The sequence below is a fragment of the Ornithorhynchus anatinus genome, chromosome X1, assembly GCF_004115215.2.
Source record: "Ornithorhynchus anatinus isolate Pmale09 chromosome X1, mOrnAna1.pri.v4, whole genome shotgun sequence".
NCBI classification, from domain to species: Eukaryota; Metazoa; Chordata; class Mammalia; order Monotremata; family Ornithorhynchidae; genus Ornithorhynchus; species Ornithorhynchus anatinus.
The window spans coordinates 103,325,977-103,347,722 of record NC_041749.1 but is presented as its reverse complement, the minus strand read 5'-3'; the positions used below and the strand labels follow the sequence as shown (position 1 = coordinate 103,347,722).

The window sequence follows — 21,746 nt, the reverse complement described above, 5'->3', positions numbered from 1 at the left end:
ACCCTCTTGTCCCCATTTTGCTCTCCCTTCTGCATCACCTATTATACTCAAATCTGTGACCTTTGGACATTTGAAATTCGCCCTACCCCAAACCCCACAGCACTTATATCCATATCTTTAAATTGTATGTTATAAATTACTTATTCATATTAATGTCTTTCTCCCCCTCTAGACGGTAAGCTTGTTAAGGGCAGGGAACCTGTCTGCTAATTCTGCTATACTCTCTGAAGCTCTTAGTTTAGTCCTCTGCACATAGTAAGTGCTCAATAAATATGATTGATTGATTGTGGGCAGGGAACTCTCCCACATTGTACTCTCCCAAGTGCTTAGTACACTGTTCTGCACACAGTAACTGCTCAATAAATGCCATTGATTCATTGGATCATACTCAATTCACCAGCATTAAAACAATGCTCACACCAACCCAGCTCTACTGGGCAGGGCACGGGAAAAGAATGTATTATAGCATCTGGCAGCAGCAATTGGAAAGGGGTCTGCTCTCCTTTAGCAAAGGCTCTCTGAAGATCAAGAGGCAGCCTCAGGAACAGAAACAGGCCCTGTATTGGACAAACCAATGAGTATAGTAAAATCTATCCTTAGGTGCAAACAATTTGGTTGGATGCCTCACTCTTTTCAGCCACATTTGCACATAGACATAGGTTCTCCCCACCAGTCGCTAAATTTTCATAAACCTAGGACAGCCATACATGTGTAACTCTAAAATGACTCCAAAAGGACTTTTAATCTAGAAAAGTATCTGTAGCTAAGGAAAAGACTTCTCAGGGCTATTCTGGCTTGGAAATAATGGCTATCGGTGCTTTTCCTTCGTTGTTTGGTGTCTTCTTAAACGAAATTTATGGACCTGATGTTCTGGCTAGAAAAGCCTTTTCATCAAGCTTTCATCCATAAAGAATTAAGAGAAGCACCATGGCCTAGTGGATAGAGCACAGGCCTGGGAGTCAGAAGGACCTGGGTTCTAACCCTGCCCCCCCACTTGTCTGCTGTGTGACTCTGGGCAAGTCACTTAACTTCTCTGTGCCTCAGTTACCTCATCTGTAAAATGGGTTGAGCTCCATGTGGAACGGGGACTTTGTCCAGCCTGATTAGTTTATATCTACCCTAGTGTTTAGTACACTGCCTGGCACATAGTAAACGCTTAAGAAATATCATAAAAAATTAATACTCAGTGGGAACTTTAGCAGATTAGAATTTGGAAAGGCTTTCACAGCACCTGGCTTTTTAAATGTCAACACTGCTGAAAGTCTTGGATTTGATGCCTGTTGAAATCATACCTGAAATAAATCCTTATCCAAACATTCCCCCAAAGTATATATAAGGATCCAGAGTTCTTGTAGCTTGGGAAATAAACGTTGTCTTCGTTCAAGTAGTAATGTGATAGGGAAGTCAGTGCTTATCTCCTTAATTGAGAAATTTCTCCTTTTTAACCTCAGACCCCGAGGAAGGTAATGGTAGGGTGAAAAATGCATTTTTTTTTCCAAAAAAACCTGGCTGCTAGAAGCATTAAAAGATGAGACCTTTGTTCTCCATCCTCTTTGTTGTTACGGCTTTCTCCTAGCTCTCGGCAAGTATTACCTAGAGCAGAAGATAGGGGAGAGTGGGGAGAGGGACAGGCATCCTTTTAGCATTAGCCCCCAATCCAGGGAATTTTTCTAGCTGAGGCTGTGATGTCAGGATACCTTCACTTTCCCCAAACCTTGGTACCAGACTTTGGGCTCCTTCCCAGATGAACACTCTACTGAACCCCAGGAATCCATGTAAGAAATGAGAGGTGCTACTTGAAAGTATGGGGGATTTTTATGGGAGGTGGTTGTTTAAGAAGCCCCCTCCCAGAAACCTAGATGTTAAGTAAGGATGAATTGTTTGGGCCACCCTGATTTTCTAAGTAAGGGGACTTCGCTACACCTTGGCCAACTCTCTCCCTTCTCTCACCCTTGTATCTTCCCCCACTCTTCAGCCATCAGAGACAAGAGTTGACCCTAGAGGTTCGGCAAGCAAAACTGATTGATGCGTTAAATATGAGCTCTGGGCTAGAAAGGGAAACAGAGATAGTCAATCTGGGCTGGGGTCAAAAGTGCCTCAGGAAAGCTCCAGGAATGCTGTGGGGACTTCCTGAGGAATTGGGAATTTTTGATATAGTTGGTTTATTTGGATTCAGATCTGCTTTAATTTAGGAAATGCAGTCAAAACCCTCTAGAAAAGGAAGAGCAGAGTCTCTATCTGCTCATAGCAGCCCGGTTTTCAATCAGAACAAAAATATGTACTTGCTGCTAGAGTCTCCTCCTGATGTCCCTTTTTCCAGGCGTCTTATATAACCCAAGTAACCCTTTTATAACTCAAGTAAAAAGTAAAAATCCCAGCAACTTCCTTCTGTGGGGGTGGGGGTGGAGGCTGGGTTTGGAGGTGTCAGGGGGTGGGGGTGGGGGCTGAGGTGGGAGGGTGGAAACATGATTTCTATTTAGATTGTTAGAAAAATACTTTTTAAGTGATTATTCCGGATCATAAAGTGGCAGGTGCGTTTTGAGTGGGCATTTTCCTCTTTTCCATTCATAGATGAGCCCTTCACAGCATATGAAAATCCTAGAGATTCCTGGTGATTTCTCCCCTAAACTCCATAAAAGCCCAATCTCTTGTGTTACATGCAGTTGTCATGAACAGCCTTTCTAGAATTAAACTTCATCTTTGAAACAAATCCATTTGAAAAAGTAGGCAGCTCTGCAGTTTCCAACCACAGATGGTTTTTAATCCTTTTAAAAAGAAAATTAAAATATTTCATAGAGAGGAATAAAATGCTCATTTTTCTTAAGCTGAGTTGCTTGGTTCTCTGGGGTTTAGAAGCAATTAGGCATTTTTATTTAAGCGCTCTGTTTATTGTCGTTTTCTTTCCTGTGAAAAATGGTTAGTCCATAAAAGCACACGATAAACTGCAAAATAGTGGAAGGTTAATTACCCAATCATATGAAATTTACTGCTGAGGCAAATGAGCCATTTAAGTTTGTTTTCCCGTGTACCTGAAACAGTGACACCGCCAAATCCATCTTTTTCCAATTGGAATTTATTTGAAGACATTTTGGAGTTTTACATAGCAAGCATCTGAAGCCAGGAAGTTTATGCTGGTTCCCTAATTTGGCCAACAGACTGATAAATTTCCCTTTTCCTCCATCTTGGTTAAATGACTCTTGAAGGGAGATCTACTTAGCAACCTTGTGTTTGTGATGAGGGTCAGAGTGTACACTTTCTCCGTAACCCAAAGACGGTTGCATTCAGAACAGAAGGACAGAAGCCGGCACCACTTGAGTTTGTTTCAACTTCAAAAAAAACTCTCTGCAGCAGTCGCTAACTCCTGCTTCTGCTGCTGCTGCTCCTACTTTGTGAGGAGCTGCCTCTGTGGCAGAGTCCCTTCCTCTACTGCACAGCATTCGTGTTTTAAACACATCAGCTATTGCAACTGAGATGAAACGGCTCCATATTTGGGCAAGACAGGGATGCAACAGACTTGAATCGGACCTGGGCGTACAGTGTCTGGAACTGGTGCCTAATTCACTCTCCAAATTCTCTGCAAATCTGGCATGGTTGCCGTCCGGTTCCATTGGCCTTCTGCCTCATCCCTGTTCCCCCCTCCCTGGGACCCCAGTGTAGAATCTCCAGCAGTAGAGGTGGGGTGGGGGGGAAAGGCTGGAGTCATCCAGGTAGAACCTTGCCGACCCCTGCTCGAAAAACCTCCAGCTCCCTGAGATGGGAAGCCCCCAGTGGCTCACTTAATGCAAGGGCCTAGAATGGGTCTCCCCTTAATGTTACAGAAATGAAACTCTTTCGTGCTCTCCCTTTCAGAAGCATATCTATTATTTCAGAACAGCCCTGCCATCGAGGCATTCTTAGGTCTGTCCTGCACAAAACAGTCTGCTCCTGCCTGCTCCTGCCTGCTCTTCTGCCACGCATTCTGAGGCAGAGTTGGGCCAGAGTTGGCCTTGGCCATCTCCCAGCCTGACCAGGTGGCTAAAATACATTCAGATCCCATTTCCAGAGCAGGGGAGGATGGCAGTTCCAGGCTGCGTCCTAGGGAGGAATGGAGGCTTTCAGAAATGAACCAGATGCCTCTCCTGACTAGGGCGTCTGTGGGAACCAGAAACCTACTCGCCAGAATTCTTCTGAGCCCCAGTCAAGTGCCCCAGAGTCCAGTCTCCACAGCTTGGATGCCCCAGGGAATGCCTAGGGTTGTTGGATGGAAAGGCACCAGGCAGGGTACACACACACCCTCAGGAATCTTAAAGGAGAGAGCAAGCCTCCTCCAGCCCCTCCCTGACTCTCTGTTCTGTTTGAAGTCGGTATATGTCTGTGTAGAAACAGCATGGCTTAGTGGAAAGAGTACGGGCTTGGGAGTCAGAGGTGGGTTCTAATTTCGGCTCCACCACTTGTCAGCTGTGTGACTTTGAGCAAGTCACTTTATTTTTCTATGCCTCAGTTACCTCATCTGTAAAATGGGGATTAAGACTGTGAGCCGCACATGGGACAACCTAATTACCTTGCATCTATCCCAGCGCTTAGAACAGTGCTCGGCATATTCATTCAATAGTATTTATTGAGCGCTTACTATGTGCAGAGCACTGTACTAAGCGCTTGGAATGAACAAGTCGGCAACAGATAGAGACGGTCCCTGCCGTTTGACGGGCTTACAGTCTAATCGGGGGAGACGGACAGACAAGAACAATGGCAATAAATAGAGTCGAGGGGAAGAACATCTCGTAAAAACAATGGCAACTAAATAGAATCAAGGTGATGTACATTTCATTAACAAAATAAATAGGGTAATGAAAATATATACAGTTGAGCAGACGAGTACAGTGCTGAGGGGATGGGAAGGGAGAGGGGGAGGAGCAGAGGGAAATGGGGGGAAAAGAGGGTTAAGCTGCGGAGAGGTGTAGGGGGGGTGGTAGAGGGAGTAGAGGGAGAAGGGGAGCTCAGTCTGGGAAGGTCTCTTGGAGGAGGTGAGTTTTAAGTAGGGTTTTGAAGAGGGGAAGAGAATCAGTTTGGCGGAGGTGAGGAGGGAGGGGGTTCCAGGACCACGGGAGGACATGGCCCAGGGATCGACGGCGGGATAGGCGAGACCGAGGGACGGTGAGGAGGTGGGCGGCAGAGGAGCGGAGCGTGCAGGGTGGGTGGTAGAAAGAGAAGGGAGGAGAGGTAGGAAGGGGCGAGGTGATGGAGAGCCTTGAAGCCTAGAGTGAGGAGTTTTTGTTTGGAGCGGAGGTTGATAGGCAACCACTGGAGTTGTTTAAGAAGGGGAGTGACTTGCCCAGATCGTTTCTGCAGGAAGACGAGCCGGGCAGCGGAGTGAAGAATAGACTGGAGCGGGGCGAGAGAGGAGGAAGGGAGATCAGAGAGAAGGCTGACACAGTAGTCTAGCCGGGATATAACGAGAGCCCATAGCAGTAAGGTAGCCATTTGGGTGGAGAGGAAAGGGCGGATCTTGGCGATATTGTAAAGGTGAAACCGGCAGATCTTGGTAATGGATCGGATGTGTGGGGTGAACGAGAGAGACGAGTCAAGGATGACACTGAGATTGCGGGCCCGAGAGACGGGAAGGATGGTCGTGCCATCCACGGTGATAGGGAAGTCTGGGAGAGGACCGGGTTTGGGAGGGAAGATGAGGAGCTCAGTCTCGCTCATGTTGAGTTTTAGGTGGCGGGCCGACATCCAGGTGGAGACATCCCGGAGGCAGGAGGAGATGCGAGCCTGAAGGGAGGGGGAGAGGATGGGGCGGAGATGTAGATCTGGGGGCGGAGATGTAGATCTGGCATATAGTAAGCGCTTAACAAATACCATCGTTATTATTATTTCTTCTAGATTGTGAGCCCGTTGTTGGGTAAGGGTTGTCTTTATCTGCTGCCGAATTGTACTTTCCAAGCGCTTAGTACAGTGCTCTGCACAATAAATACGATTGAATGAATTGAATGAATATGTCTGCTTTGAGCAGATAATCGCCACACAGGTGACAGGGCCTGGCACTGCCGCTGCTGCAGTTCCTCTGAGAAGGAAGCAGACAAGAGACAGACACTCTTGTAGGATCGGTCTCCCCACCCCTAAGCAGTTCCCCGACAAAACTGAGAGGTTGGGAAGGGGAGACCCATTTTCCCTTCCTCACCTAGGCTCACAGAGGTCCACATGCACACTCGAGACAGCCCATTCTTACGCAACGCCAGGCATCAGATGTACTCAACGATAATAACCGAACAACCTGGAGTTTATCTAGCAAGATGCAACAAGCCTGCCACAATCCTCGGTAAAAAGATGGTCTAGACATTCAAGTGGTGTTATTGTTTCTTTAAAAATTGAGTGCTCTCTTTTTCTTAAGCCTAGGAAATGATTTACTTCTGAAGAGAGGGAGTGTGTTTAGCCTAGAGGCTATGGTCTCCCTAGGACCTGAGCCTTGAGTAAATTTGTCCTGATTGAGGCTAGAGAGGAAAGGAAACTGAGCTGTGTCCTGCTTTCTCCCTCAGCCCCCAGAGAAGGAGGGTGCCTTGCCCCGCCAGGTGGGGAACAAGACCGAATGTGGCTTGCTGGGATTCGTCCTGGACCTGAAACAGGATTACCAGCCCGTGAGGAACCAGATGCCCGAGGAGAAGCTGTACAAGGTATACACGTTCAATTCTGTGAGGAAGTCCATGAGCACAGTGATCAAGATGCCAGATGGGAGCTTCCGGATGTACAGCAAAGGGGCTTCTGAGATTGTTCTGAAAAAGTAAGTTTCCCTGGTGCAGGGCCCCGAGACCCCAGGGCCCCAGTGGATGGGCCTAGAATAGGAAGGGGAGGTAGGGTGGGACTGAAATAGGCTCTCATTGGCTCTCAAGGGATACCTGAAGAAAGGAGTGCACAAGCCCTTGTACTGGACTTGGATCAAGTAGCACCACCCTTCTTCTGGGGCAGTATGGCAGGGGAGGGCTGGTTTCCCACTTCCCGATAGCTCCTGAGGGGCAGGAATTTCCAACCCAAGAAGTTGAAATCAACTTCCTCTCCATAACTCCTTAACCAGTCCATACTGCCTGGATAATGATAATAGTAATAATGATGGTAACTGTAATAATTGTGATATGTGGTAAGTGCTTACTATGGGCCAAGCTCCCTAAGTCCTGGGATAACTAAAATACAATTGGATTGGACACAGCCCCTGTACCACCTGAACTCACAGATGAAAACTCATAAGTGGACACACACACACACACACACACACACTCTTTCTCTCTCTCTCCCCATCTCTCTCTCTGTCTGCTACTCTAGTTTCCCTTTTCCCAGGAATTCATTCCACTATTTGATTTTAGTCCTGGCTTTTGCCATGTGAAAACCATAGAGCCCGGGGGTGAGCTTCAGCACCACCACCGATTATAAACCATGGGCTTGCCCACCCTGCCAAAGATGGCTAGGGGCAGACTGTGCTCCTCTCTATGGATAGGTCAGAGCACTGGAAAAGCTATCGACTCTTTCTGGCCCTGGGGAGCACACTTAGAGCCCTGAAACCCAAATGTTCTCAAAGGACCCTGCTGGCCAGAAGGGTAAAGAAATCTTGTGAAAGGGCCTACCTGTCTCATGATTGTTGAGGAGTTTGGAGTATCTGACTGGTTGTAGCCAAACAGCACTGTGTCACAGATGGCCTGGTTTGGTGGCCTCTCTGCAACAGCAGAGTCATCGTCTCCTTCTGGCCCAGGTGTTGTAAAATCCTCAGCGCGGCCGGAGAACCCCGGGTCTTCCGTCCCCGTGACCGGGACGAGATGGTGAAGAAGGTGATTGAGCCAATGGCCTGTGACGGACTTCGGACCATCTGTGTCGGTTATCGAGACTTCCCCAGCAGCCCCGAGCCTGACTGGGAAAATGAGAATGACATCCTCAATGACCTGACTTGCATCTGCGTGGTTGGCATTGAAGACCCTGTGAGACCAGAGGTAGGTCCCGGGCCGGCGGGCAGGTGTTGCAGCCTGGGGCATCGGGGACCTTCAGTGCCACTGGTCTTGAGGCAACATGAACCCCTTATAGGTCCCTGCCTCTCACAAAGGAACCAGGAGGGGACCCCACTGGATTGCTGATCCACCTATAAGATTGTCTCCCGAGGGGTGAGATGAGAATGTGAGGACCCTCCAAGAAATCATGGGGTGTTTGGGGCTGCTGCTTCATCGAGACACCAAAGGGTATCTGTTTCACCCCCTTGGTGAAAGAGGATCTCTGTTTCATTTTGAGCTGATCCTAGCAGAATGGTTCTGGGGACTTCCTTAGGGTCCCAGCACATTAGGGGCTGGGTGGAAGGAAGCGAGCTGGCCTAGGTGATGCTGATGGTTGGGAGAGACGGCTGGAGAATCTGGCAGCCAACAGGACTACTCTGCCCTCTCATTTAAGGGGATGCAATCAATCAACCACTGGCATTTACTATGGGCAGAATATCGTACTAAGTGGTTGAAAGAATGTGACACAATAAAGTTAGTAGACACAATCTCTGCCCTTGAAGATCTTACAAATCTAGTGGAAACATCCTTTACCACTGAAGTTCACTCTCTCCATGGCCCCTGACTACACCTAAAGCCTCAGGTGATGGCTGTGGCTAGCTGTACCTTGTAGAAGGTTGCCGCTTCCTCTCTCAGTTGTAAACTTTACCATCGTCACCCACACGTTTGAACCACCTGGGTGAGATTTTTTTCCTATGGCATTTAAGCACTTATTATGTGCCAGGTACTGTACTGAGCGCTGGGGTATTTACAAGATAACCAAGTTGGACATGGTCCACGTCCCACATGGGGCTTACAACTTTAATATCCATTTTACAGATGAGGGAACCAAGGGGGTGAGCCCAAGGTCACGCAGCAGAATGTGGTGGAGCCGGGATCAGAACCCAGGTCCTCTGACTCCCAGGCCCGGGCTCTTTCCAGTAGTCTACACTGAAGGTGTCCTTCATGGGGCTGCCCAGGGAGACCCCCTGGAAGCTGTAGGTAGTAGGTAGGGGTTCTTGCTGATTTCTCCTGCTCTTAGCGGCTTGGGCCCTGGCTACTTCAGCCCTCAGATTCATCTTGGCAATTCAGCCCAGACTCTCGGTCTGGCAGGACCAAAATGCCACCCACAGGGAGCCAGAGCCACAGCCGCAGAATGTTTCTATGGCTGGGCCTTATTTGTGGAGCCCTGGCTCACCTGGCTCAGCAAAAACCGCATGGCAGACAGACATTCAGGATCGGTATGAGACTTGTGCTCAAATTGGTTCTTTCCTGTTTCTGCTATTTGATGATTTATTGCTGGAGCTCAGTTTTTAATAGTTTTCATCGTTATTCTCTGGCCCTTGCACCCTGAGGTGATTCTTTTTATCAGTAAGACGTCAATCTGAAAAATCTCTGTAAAATAAACAACTGTCTCATAAAATGAGAATTTCTTAATTTAGGAAGATTTGGAAAGACAAATGTGTGATTGCCATGGCATCTCGATAAAAACAAATTACCTGAATATTTGTTTCCCTAGAGATAGCTAAACAAATGAACTTTTCATTTTCGGGCTGAAAAAGGTAATTTGTACAGAGGAGCAAAATGGAAAGTTGGTGTTTCTCTATCTGGGAAGTAAAAGCCCTGCTTTATTAAAAATCTTACTTGAAGAACACAGACAAAAATTATGCTTAAGCCCTCTGTTAGGCAAACAGTTCTGTCTCTGGCTCTGTTTAGGTGTTAACATTGTGTTAGTATGACTCCAATGAGAGTCTGTCTTGTCCTTGAATATATGCTTCTGCTCGTGGGTGTGTGTGTGTGTGAGAGAGAGTGTGTATGTGTGTGAGCACGTAGTGAACACGAAGAGGTCGACATGTACTTTGGCATTTTGGAAAAAGGTTTGTTCCACAGTTCTTAAAGGTTCTGTGATAATGTGATCAGCATAATCACAACTATGCTTTGTGCCCTTTTATATGTAATGCCCTTTTCTTGTTGCCATGTCCGCGAAGGTCCAATTAGCCACAATCTAAACCCCTTCCTCGGCAGAAGGGCTTGCTAACTGGCCCGTCATTTGCTAACTGGGGAAGGTGCTGGGAAGCTGAACAGTGCCACCTCTCCCAGGCTCCACCACCCAATGAAATTTCTCCTGGCTAGAGTTGCTGAGCAGCAGAGGCGAAGGACCTGGGTAGGGGAATGGGATCAAGTGTCAGGAGAGGCATTTGGGGCCAGAAATTGCTCCTTCTGAGGGTGGAAGCATGGGCTGGGATTAGGCCGTCCACTCTGGAGGGCCACTGTTCTTGTCAGCACCACTGCATCCCTCCCAATCCTCTGCTCTGACCATTCTACCAGGTTGCTTGCCCCAATCTAAAAATCAGCAAGAGGGGAGGACGCATGCTGAGCTTGAGGCTCCAATGCCCTGGGGAGGGAGGAAAAATGGCAAACTCCTGATTCCCATCATGGCCCACCAGTGCCTTAAATTGACCTCAGGAATGAGACCTAAACGTTAATGAGGTGGTCAGTAACTGGGAGTGAATATGAGGTTCTGAGGAGTTAGTAAGTGTTAGGGGATGGGTAGAAGGACATCCCTTTCTCTTTGAATGCATTAGAGAAACAGGTGAGAGAGACAGGGCTCAAGTCTCTGACTCATGTAGCATTTTCCTCTCATCCCCTGAACTTGCTCCTGCCCAGCTGGGCAGTGATGGCCTGAGGTAGGGAGGGTGATCCCACAGAGTGACTGTGTTCCAGGGACCATTCATTCCCACTCTGGTACTGAGTAAACCCAATTCAGAGGGCAGTATGGGTGCTATAAACAGCACCCAAGCAGGGCCTGCTCAGATGGTGGCACAGGCCAATAAAATGTCCAGGCCTAGCCCTGAATTGTTCTACCAGAAAAGATTAATTTAGTGCCTTAGGACCCCTGATATTCAACTAGACTTGTCTTTAACTTGTGTTTAGTTAAGCTCTTCCCTCTGCTATCAGAGGAAGAGCAGTGACTCAGTGGTGCTCACTTGTTTTGAGGCAGCTCATCCCCCCAGACCACTAAGTTTCCAGGAGGAAGAAATCTTTAGGAACATCTTTCTTCCACTGCAGACCCAGGGTCCATTTTAGTAAGTGAAGGTCAGACTACATCTTCCTTCATTCCGAGAGATCAGTGGAATCTCAGATAATAATAATAATAATGTTGGTATTTGTTAAGCGCTTACTATGTGCCGAGCACTGTTCTAAGCGCTGGGGTAGACATAGGGGAATCAGGTTGTCCCACGTGGGGTTCACAGTCTTAATCCCCATTTTACAGATGAGGGAACTGAGGCACAGAGAAGTTAAGTGACTTGCCCACAGTCACACAGCCGATCTCAGATCTCCATCTGAGATGAGGGCCTGCAGTTTGGGTGCATTTTAGGTTGTCCTCCTGCAGTGAGCTCTGCGCTTCATGTAACCCTACACTCTCGACTGGTCCTGGTAGAACTGAATCCCCAGATGGGGCAAAACCTGAAGTGAGTCTTTCCTCTCTCAATGAAACAAAGGGGAAACAAAATGACTGACTAAAATTCTTGCGGGATCTGCAGGGTTCTTAACAGTGCCAATGACTACTGCATCAGCCTCCTGCTGACCTCCCTGCTTCCAGCCTCTCTCCTCTCCCATCTGCTGCCCAAGTCACTTTTCTAAAACATCAATCAATCACCAGTATTTATTGAGGACTTTCTGTGTGCAGAGCACTATACTAAGCACTTGAGAAAGTACAGTGTAACAGAGTTGGCAGACATGCTCCCTGTCCACAAGGAGCTCACAGTCTAGGGAGACAGACATTAAAATAAATAACTAATATGCACATAACTGCTGTGGGGATGATGGTGGGATGAATAAAGGGTGCCTATCCAAGCGCAAAGGGAATGCAGAAGGGAGTAGGGGAAATGAGGGCTTAGTCAGGGATGGCCTTTTGGGAGGAGATGTGATTTTCATAAGGCTTTGAAGGTGGGGGGAGTGGTGGACTGTTGGACATGAAGAGAGAGGGAGTTCCAGGCCAAAGACAGGATGACAGCAAGGGGATGGCATCCAGATAGATGAGATAGAGATACAGTGAGTAGATTTGCATTAGAGAAATGCGGTGAGCGTGCTGGGTTGTAGTAGGAAATCGGTGAGGCAAGATAGGAGGAGGCAAGGTGATTGAGTGCTTTAAAGCCAATTGTGAGGAGTTTGATGTGAAGAGGTGGATGGGCAGCCACTAGAGTTCTTGAGGAGTGGGGAAACATGGACATAGTTTTGCTCTTATCTCCCCTCTCTTCAAAATCCTCCAATAATTGCCCATTCCTCTGGAGAGCAAGCAGAAACTCCTGTTCCTCAGTTTTAAGGCATTCAGTCAGCTCTCTCCTTCCTAATTATCCCTGCTTCACTCCCAGTACAACCCAACTCACACGCTTCACTCCTTTCACACCATCCTACTCCCTGTGCCTCGCTCTCTTCTCTCCCACCGCCGACCTCTTCCTCATGCTCTCCTTTCTATCCAAAACTCCCTTCCCCTTCACATCTGCTCTTCCCTTCTTCAAAGCCCTTTTGAAACCACATATCCTCTAGGAGGCCTTCCCTGATCAATCTCCCCATCCTATTCCCCCCCTACTGCCTCTTCAACAGTTCCATATCACCTATGAACTTGAGTACTCACCCCCTACGTACTTGGGTACTCAGCCCTCCCGGCCACTCTCCCACACTTAATATACAGATCTTTTAAACTCTGTTGCTTCCCCCTGCCTGTAACTAGTTTTAGTGCCCCTCTCCCACTCTGGACTGTGAACTCCTTGAGAGCAGAGATCATCGTGGCATAGTGGATAGAGCACAGGCCTGGGAGTCAGAAAGGCATGGATTCTGATTCCAGCTCCACCACTTGTCTGCTGTGTGACCTTGGGAAAGTCACTTCCCTTCTTGGTGCCTCAGTTAGCTCATCTGAAAAATGGGGATTGAGACTGTGAGCCCCATGTGAGACTGGGACTGTGTCCAACCCGATTTTCTTATATCCACTCCAGTGCTTAGTACAATATCTAGAACATAGTAAGCTCTTAACAATATGACAATTATTGTGTCTTCTCTGTCCTCCAAAGCAGTGTGAGAAGAAGTGTTCCCTAGTGGATAGAGCATGGGCCTGGGAGTAAGAAGGACCTGGGTTCTAATCCCAGCTCTGCCATTTCTCTGCTGTGTGATCTTGGGCAAGTCACTTACTTCTCTCTAACCCTCATCTGTAAAATGGGGATTAAGCTTGTGAGCCTCATGTGGTCTTGAATTGGATCCAACCTGATTATCTTGTATCTACCCCAGTGCTGAGTACAAAAAAAGCACATACTACAATAACCTCTCAATAAATACTATCGATTGATAATGACATCTATCGCATTAGCTAGCTAATACAGGGTGATTTGAGAGGAGTATGTTCTGTTGCAGTTCAGCATGGAAAATGATGTGGTGTAATCAATCAGTGAATGGTATTTATTGAGCACTTACTGTATGCAGAGCACTGTATTAAGCACTTGGGAGAGTAGAGTACTACAGTGTTGGTAGATACATTCCCTACCCTCAAAGAACTTACAGTGTAGCAGGGAAGACAGACATTAAAATCAATTATGGATAGGTACTTAAGTGGTATGAGATAAAGACTAATGAAAGAGCATGTAGCTGGGAGTCAAGCAACCTGGGTTCTAGCCCCAATTTTGCCCCTGGTCTGCTGGGTGAGCTTGAGCAAGTCAATTATTAACATCCCTGGACCACAGAGATGGGATTATTACCTGCCTCTCCCTACCTCATAGGGATACTGTGAGGAGGTGATGTGAAAGCACTATATCAATTCAAGTTATTATTATTGTTGTTATTATTATTAATAATGTTATTATTTCTTCCTTTGTTGGGAGATTGAAGACCCAATTGACAGCTACTGCCCAGAGGTGTTGGCATGGTGCTCTGCACCTCTCTTGGAACTCTGAAACCTTCTGAGTCTCTGTGAAATGCCCTGGGACTGTCCGAAGGTGGCAGTCAGGGGAAGGCACTTGGCTGGACTATGGGAACCATCTAAAATGCACTGAAGTCAAAGACAGGGTTCCTGAGGTCAGCTTGGGGGCAGGGTTGATAGTACATGGTTCCAAAACTATTAGTATTGTCCACATAGTGCCATCCTCAGGGTTGTTAATTCAGGGGTGAAAGTAAAACTTGACTCAACCAAAATAGGGGTGGAAGAACCTGAGAAGATCCGGCATTGTGCAGGGCGGCACGGGGAGGAGCGAAGCAAGGCATTTAGAGCTGTGGCAGGGGTGCAGCCATGTGCCGAGGAGGGGAACCCAACAGGTCTCCGGGCCGGGCCAGAGGCAGCATTGTACCAACCTAAAGAGTAGAAGCAGCAAGTCTGCGGTCCAGCTCTCTCCCTGGCTCCACCTCGGAAAAGCCCTCTCGCCCACCCAGACCCCCCTGGCTCACCAGGAGAGCCGACAGCATTTCTGGTGGCCAACCAGCTGTGTGGCACTCGTGCAGTTGGGGCTCGGTGCTTCGGCCTTGGATGGGGGCAAGTGCAGCCTCGGGGACAAGTCTGCATCTTGGCACACACCCTGTGAAATCTGCTTGTCCACTGCAGACCTGTCGCTGATGATTTTTCCATATCCTTCCAGCTCCACCTGGAGGAACACTGCCGTTGTTAACCCTCCGTCCGCATCTTAGTCCTGGGGCTGCGTACTGAAAGAATCCCCTGGAAATGTGGTGTTGCTTCCTGAGCTGGTTGCAAGCTGTTCCTCTCAATAAGTGGGCCCATACACACATGCATGCCCACAAGCACACACACATGTATCCCCTTTTTTCAGAGCACCCCTCTCCCACCTTGCTCTGAGTGCTCCGTCAGAAGAGATCTTCAGTGGCCTCGGGTGGGTATACGGCTCGACCAGCAGTCAATTGTTGAACAAAACTGGAACTTCCTGACATTCAATCTGTGGCACTAATCATTGATCCACGCTGAATTGGCGTTAGCCTGACTAAACTGAGTGGTACCACAGCCCTACCAGCAGGTGTAGAGTGAGTTTAAAACCCAGTGTTCTCTAGGCTGTAAAGACTGCATTGCCTCTCCATTGTCCCCAACTCCTTGCCTGATTTGCTAATTCCTCCTTTGCCCCTGTCCATTCAGCTACACAAATCACTAGAATGACAGAGCACAAGTGTCAGACTGTGGCAGACGCATTCAGAGAAACCCCAGGAAATCCAACTGAAAAAAGAGTTGTAGGCCTGGCTCAACTGCCTTTAGACATGCTGCCTGCTTTCCTCTAGACTTTGTGCTGCGTGTACATGTGAATTCATAGCTTATGTTCTGTTTGTAAAGCTCTCTGAAAGCCTTGGGTGGACAATGGTTATTTTTACACATACAGCCACACACAAACACCCCCACACCGCCCCCCTACACACACACAGAGCACACTTTTTTCTCCTATAAAGTGGGGGCTCTGTTCTTGATGAACTGTATGTTAAGGATAACGTGAACTAAAGGATAGGCCCTTGCTGATGATGTGAACATGTGCATAACTGTTTCTTCTGACATCAAATTGCACTGCACCTAAACAGGCGCACAATGTTGGAAGAACGTTCACAACTTCCTAGTAGTGTTCTATCTTAGGCACAGAAAAACATGCACCGTGGAAGAACTAAGGGCACTCTATTTCCATTTTATTGTGCTTTGCTTTTGTCCAGCACTTGACTTATGCCTAATTACAAATCTGGCCCACAGCATTTAAACCATCTCTTTCCAGTGTGTCTTTCCAGTCTTTGCTCCCCTTGTCCGTAAGGCATCTTGTTCTCGTTGTCAGCGCCCAAGAAAATGTAGCTCTTTTTCCATTTCCATCGAACTATTACTTTCCCAAGCTTAGGGCTTGCTTCTGACTTCTTTGGGTTCCCCTCCATCTCAACTCACAGTTCCCCCTCAGAGCTTGAGAAAAGACCAGTCTGGCCCCTGGGCTGTTCAGTGTGGTGAGTTAAGTTGTGTGTGTGCCTCTCTTTCCCCTTAACATCTCCACACAACAGTAGAGTGGGCTGAAATAGCAGCCCCTCAACTACCCACTCTGGGTACTTAGACATTGCATGCCATGAAGGGGTTCATTTATTACAGGGATTCAGGACCTTGTGACTGAGAACAGCTAGTAGATGAACAGCCGGCAATCTGTCTCATGTTTCTGTCTCTAGGAGGGCTTGCATGCTTGGAAGAAATAAGCACAATGCCCCACACTCAAAATACGGCAAAGCCGAGGAAGTGAAACCTACTTAGGTTCTCTTTCTGCTCCCTCACCAAGCTTTTCCTCTCTGCGGTAGTTGCGGAAGGGAACAAGAGTTCTTTAAAAAAAAGTAATATTATGTTTTTACTATGTGCCAAGCACTGTACTAAGCGCCGGGGTAGATACAAGATAATCAGATTGGACACAGTTCCTCTCCCACACAGGGCTCACTGTCTAAGTAGGAGGGAGAAGAGATACTGAATCCCCATTTTTCAGATAAGGAAACGAGGCCACAAGAATTTAAGCGACTTGCTGAAGGTCACACAGCTGGTGAGTTGTGGAGCCAGGACTGGAACCCTGGTCTCCTGACTCCCAGTTCTGTGATCTTTCCACCAGGCAACATAGAATATCAAATCATCCAAAGTCAAATAAAGAATGGGCAGGGCATCAGCAAAAGCCCTTCCTTGCCTGGCATATTGCTCATCACGAAGTACATGTGATGATGAGGATGATTAATGTCATAATTCTAAGGTCATTAATTTTACCCCCTCCGCCTGGATACATTGGGGCTCACACTGGATCTACTTTGGGGTGCAGTCATAGCCAGCCAAGTCCACTGGTCTGAACATACTGGTTAGAGGGGAATGCATCCTGACAAGGGGAAGGGATCCTTTGGATAGAGTGGAGTATGTGCAGAAATATAGGCTGGGTCCAGACAGGGAATGGTCTGCGTGAATTCAGAGGGCCCAACCAGAAACTGGAAAATGTATGTAAACAACAGGAGTCTGCCAGAGAGATTTGGGAGCACAAGTCAGGCAGGGCTTCCATTTTAATGACTCTGCTCTCTGAGACAAGACAGAAAGAATGTAGGCAGCTGTGGAAGGCCTGGGGGCTGAAGAGCTCTTTTCATCTTCTGCAGGGAGCCTCAGGGGAGGGGAAGCAAGGATAATGGTTGGGAGTTGGCACCTGGATTGCCTTGCCAATGTATGACTTGGTGGGTGTTGCCTTGTTGATGACTGCTTGCCACTAAGCTCTGGCTGTGATTAACACCTCTTGAAGTCGTGGATTTTGTGAGCAGAGGCTGAAATGAGCATAAATGAATGATCGGTGCATCTGCCCCAGTGTCCCTCAATCTGTGGGGGAAGCTTGGCATCTTCTCTCTCCCTCCCCATCCCATCCCATCCCCCACCCCTGCTGCTTTCCTTCCTCCTGGTTTACTCCTGTCTCTGGGGAGAACAAGCCTTGGATGCCTGTATTCAGAGCTGCTGTGGGTTTGGAGAATGCCTGCTACTGAGTTTCAATCAATGATATTTATCAGTGACATTTATTGAGCACTTATGTATGTAGACTATTGTACTGTGTGCTTGGAAGAGCACAACGCAACAGAATTGATAGACACGTTCTGTCCTCTAGGAACTCAAATCTAGTGGGTTTCCAATGTGTAGGTTCTAAACTCTGGCTGAAACTCTAATTCCCAGAGGTCTTTGGCCTTCCTAGTTATTACCCCTGTCCTGCTCCCATACATGGGGTCGTGCCAGGTTGTGGGAGGGACTCAACCCAGTAGCTTGGCCCACAGCCTAAAGCCAAATTGTTCTACCACTGATTGTCAGGGAGTTTGGGAGATAGAAATTGGGATTTTAGGCAGATGGGACACAGAAGCCCAGTGAATCCAGAGCCATTTTCATTGGGCAGCTGTTCCAAGGCCTGTCTAAGACAAGATGGCAGGTTTTACGGTCCAGCTGTATTTGACGCATAGGAGTTGATTAACATGCCTGGCATTGGTCAACAGCTCCAGACCCAGTTTCATCCATTTAAATGTGGAAATGCTTCTCAGACAAATGACTCTTGAGCGAATTATGCCTCTTACATATTCCCTGGGTAGATATTCGCTTTGCCTTGGAAATTATTTCAAATTAATTCCAGGAAGGTCTGTTCCACTTGAACCACAGAAATCTTCATTATGACTTAGGCAAAGGACTCAGTTTGACTACTGGGTAAAATAGCCAGTATGATTATGTGGGCTTTAAAAAATATTTCACAATTTGCCTTCCCATTCTCCATAGAATTCCTTCAAATTGGTCAATGCTAGACATGCTGAAATGATGTCATTTTAGACTGGAGAAGAAGCATAACCCTATCTTCAGCAGTTCTCTTTAACATTAATGACCTGCAGGAATTTTCGCAGATGCTCAATAGGCAGAGATGTTTTCCTCCAGTGTAGTCATCATCGATTCAATAGAGTTTAAGTTACAGTGCTCTGCACATAGCAAGTGCTCAATAAATACTATTAAATGAATGAAGTTCTGCTAACTTACATAAAGGAACTCAATATGCCCCTCCCCTGCTCTCCCCAGCTAGTCTTGTGCCATGAGGGATATTCCACTCTCTCATGAACTCCCAGCCTTGTTTTTTTTCTTAGCCCCTCTAAAGACAATACCCAAGTGTCTCTAGGGTCAATCAGTATGTTGCTGCCCTCAGTATAAGGTTAAACAGTAGAAATTTACTGGAACATTCAGCAGTTTCATGGATAAGTACTAAATGGCCCCCAGCCAAATTTAATGCCACTGGCATTTAAATCTCTAAAGAGGTGTCATTCTTTAGCACATAACCCCTAAATAAAAAAACAAAACAATGAGCCCCAACAGTCTGTTGGACAACTTTCCTAGTTTCCCTGAGGTTATAAAGAAGAAATAAAACTTGTTCTCTGTCAACTGTGTCAAGGACAGACAGCCAGAACTTCTGGTTAAGTTCATATTTATAATAATAATAAAAATGGTATTCGTTAAATGCTTACTATGTGCCAAGCACTGTTCTAAGTGCTGATGTGTGTTGGGCATTAGCTGAGTTTGAAGATTTCTGTTATGCATCTACTTGATAGTAGTATTAGTGGAGTTGCAGTAATGGTTCTGAGTGAGTTATGCCTGGAGGCAGTGAAAGGACTAGATGACTTGCATGATTCGTTGAGAGATGAGTAGAGAGTGACTCTTGTGTCAAATTTCCCGTGTTCATGGCTGAGAGAACGGGCACACCCCCACCCATGGGAAAATGATCTCATCCCTGGGGGAGGGGTATAATGCTGCAAAAATGAACAAGGTCAAACCCAACTTCTTTATGTGAGATCAAAGGAAGAGGAAGTGGCATAACATTTTTTCATAAGATCAGCTAAATCATTTATTGATCTTCTCGCTATTAGATGTAAAATGTGCAGTGGCACCTTGCCAACCTTTACCTCAAAGGACTTATTAGAGCATTTGTTCTTTCAGGAATCCACTGCAGCTGGCCTGGTCCCCAAACTTGGATTGAATTTAAGATAAACTGATCTCAATTTATTCCCTAAAGAAAGGAAAAAAGTTTCTGTTATTCAGAGTATTCAGATTCACCAATTCAACAGATTCCCTTGTTCAAAGTAGAAACAAAAAAGTTTCTTGAGTGGAAAATGCAAAATCATGAACCTAAAGCAGAGCCAATTTTTATGATGTCCCTGGCTCTGAGGTGATTTTTTTTTTTTTTAGGAATGAAATTCCTAAAATTCAAATTTTTTGACCTTATCTCATAAATCAATATTTGTGTTTTGTTCTGGAAGGGAATCACTTGACCTACTGTCACTGAATTATGAGAGGACTGTAGTTGGGTTAGTGTGAAATTGGGGACCAGGTTTCTTGTAGAATTGAAAATGTCCTTCAAAGCTGTGAGTAACACAATGAAATGATCAAACAGGAGTATGAACATGGTGCTGGCATTGTTCTGGCAATGGTGTTTTAAAGAACAGAATGATATTAATGCTCTTTATTAAGTGTTTACTATGTGCCAAGAATTATGCTAAGTGTTGGGTCTAGCTGGACAGGGTGGCTGAAAACTGGACTGTCTGCTATAGAGCTGGACAGGTGGCCACCCTGCCCCTCTCCCTTTTCTCCCCTATCTGTTGCCTCTTCCTCCTGTGGCTGCTATGCCTGATCTGCTTCCTTAGGCCTCTGTACCACCGGCTCCAAAGTCAGGTTTTCAGGTCTAGAAACACTTGGGTCAGAGACAGATGGGGAGGATCAAGGGATGTTGTTTTGGTTTATTAGGCAGGAGAGCCCTGGGCTAGGGAAGAGCGAGGCAGCAAGGCTGAGTGTGAGTCTCCAGGCCCACAAAGCTGACCCTCGCGTCCCAAGCAATGCCAACTTTCCGCCACTTTGAGGCCTGAATCAACATTCTGCCATCACAGGCAGGATTCGTATATTGTACGAGCACTTAGTACAGTGCTCTGCACACAGTAAGCGCTAAATAACTATGATTGAATGAATGGATGAATGAGGAGAATGGCCAGGAAGGTTGAACAGTAACAGTAGTTATCATAAATCAAATTGAAGTCACTTGAACTTGGGCTGCAGAGGTCATTCAGCAAAAAGAGAGGCATCGTGATGTCCAGATTCTGACTCCAAGCACCAAGAGATTCTTAGGGAAGGTAACAGTGATATTGGGTGACCTGGAGTCAGTCGGTCAGTCAATTGTATTTATTGAGGACTTACTGTGTGCAGAACACTGTACTGAGCGCTTGGGAGAGTACAGTATAACAATAAACAGACACATTCCCTGCCCACAGTGAGGTTGTGGATTCTGATGGGTCTCTGGCCCAGCTCTGCTTGGAGAGCTAGTGTCAAACCTTCGAAAGGGACTGGGCTGGGAATCAGTACCCCTGGGGTCCGGCTCTGGCCCAGACTCACCTCTCCTCCAGATATCTGTTTACCTACCTTCAGAATGAGGAACCAGATGAAGGACAATGTGGACTAGTGGAAACAGCAATAGAACTGAGATCTGTGGGACCTTTGTTGAATTCGTGATTGGTCTTTGACCTGCTGGGTGCCCTGGGGTGATACATTTAATCTTTCAGGACCTCAGTTTCCTCATCTGTTCAATATCTGCCTGCCTCTCCCTAACTCAGAGGGATTCTGTGGGATAAACTGAGATAATTGATGCAAATAATACTACTTTGAATTTATCCTCACAGAATCCCTGTAAAGAAAAGAGAGGGCAGGTATAGTGATCTCTCCTATAAACAGATGAGATAAGTGAGGCACAAAGAATTCAGATGACTTTCCTGAAATCCCACAGCAGACCACACTGCCTCACAAATTTAAGATGATAATAATGTTGTCAGCATCAGCAATCTCAGCCAAGAGCAGACTGGGGATCCTAAAGGTTTTTAACAGACCTGTATGTTCTAGTAATCTCCTCTCTCCCTCTCTCCCTCCCTCATTCTCTTCCTCCCTCATTCTCTTCCTCCCACCCTCCTTCACTCCCTCCCAACCTCAACCTTGGCCTCTGACTTGTTCTCAGCAGAATTACCATCAGCTTCATCAGCCTTCTTGTCTCCAGACTCCACTGAGATTAAGGAAATAGATTCCTTTTAAGTTATCTTAATGTTGAATTATTTAGTTTAAATCTTTTCTTTTTTAAAAAAAAAAGCTTAGTTGCACACTACCTTTTTATATCTCTCTCTCTATTGATCTTGTAACAAGGAAGCACCAGGCCTGGAATTCTTGCAAGTGTTTGCTGCATGGCATTCAAAATCTCAGTA

General features: G+C 46.7%; 1 protein-coding gene across 17 annotated transcripts in view; it reads left to right on the top strand.

Annotated features, from left to right (window-relative positions):
• ATP2B2 (ATPase plasma membrane Ca2+ transporting 2) overlaps positions 1-21,746 on the top strand; it is a 563,774-nt gene that overhangs the window by 515,424 nt on the left and 26,604 nt on the right. For all 17 annotated transcript variants that reach the window (XM_029050120.2, XM_029050114.2, XM_039910392.1 and 14 more), the window contains 2 exons: positions 6,516-6,757; positions 7,718-7,952. In XM_029050120.2, the coding sequence (XP_028905953.1) occupies positions 6,516-6,757; positions 7,718-7,952 (477 nt within the window). The remainder of the gene's footprint in view (positions 1-6,515; positions 6,758-7,717; positions 7,953-21,746) is intronic.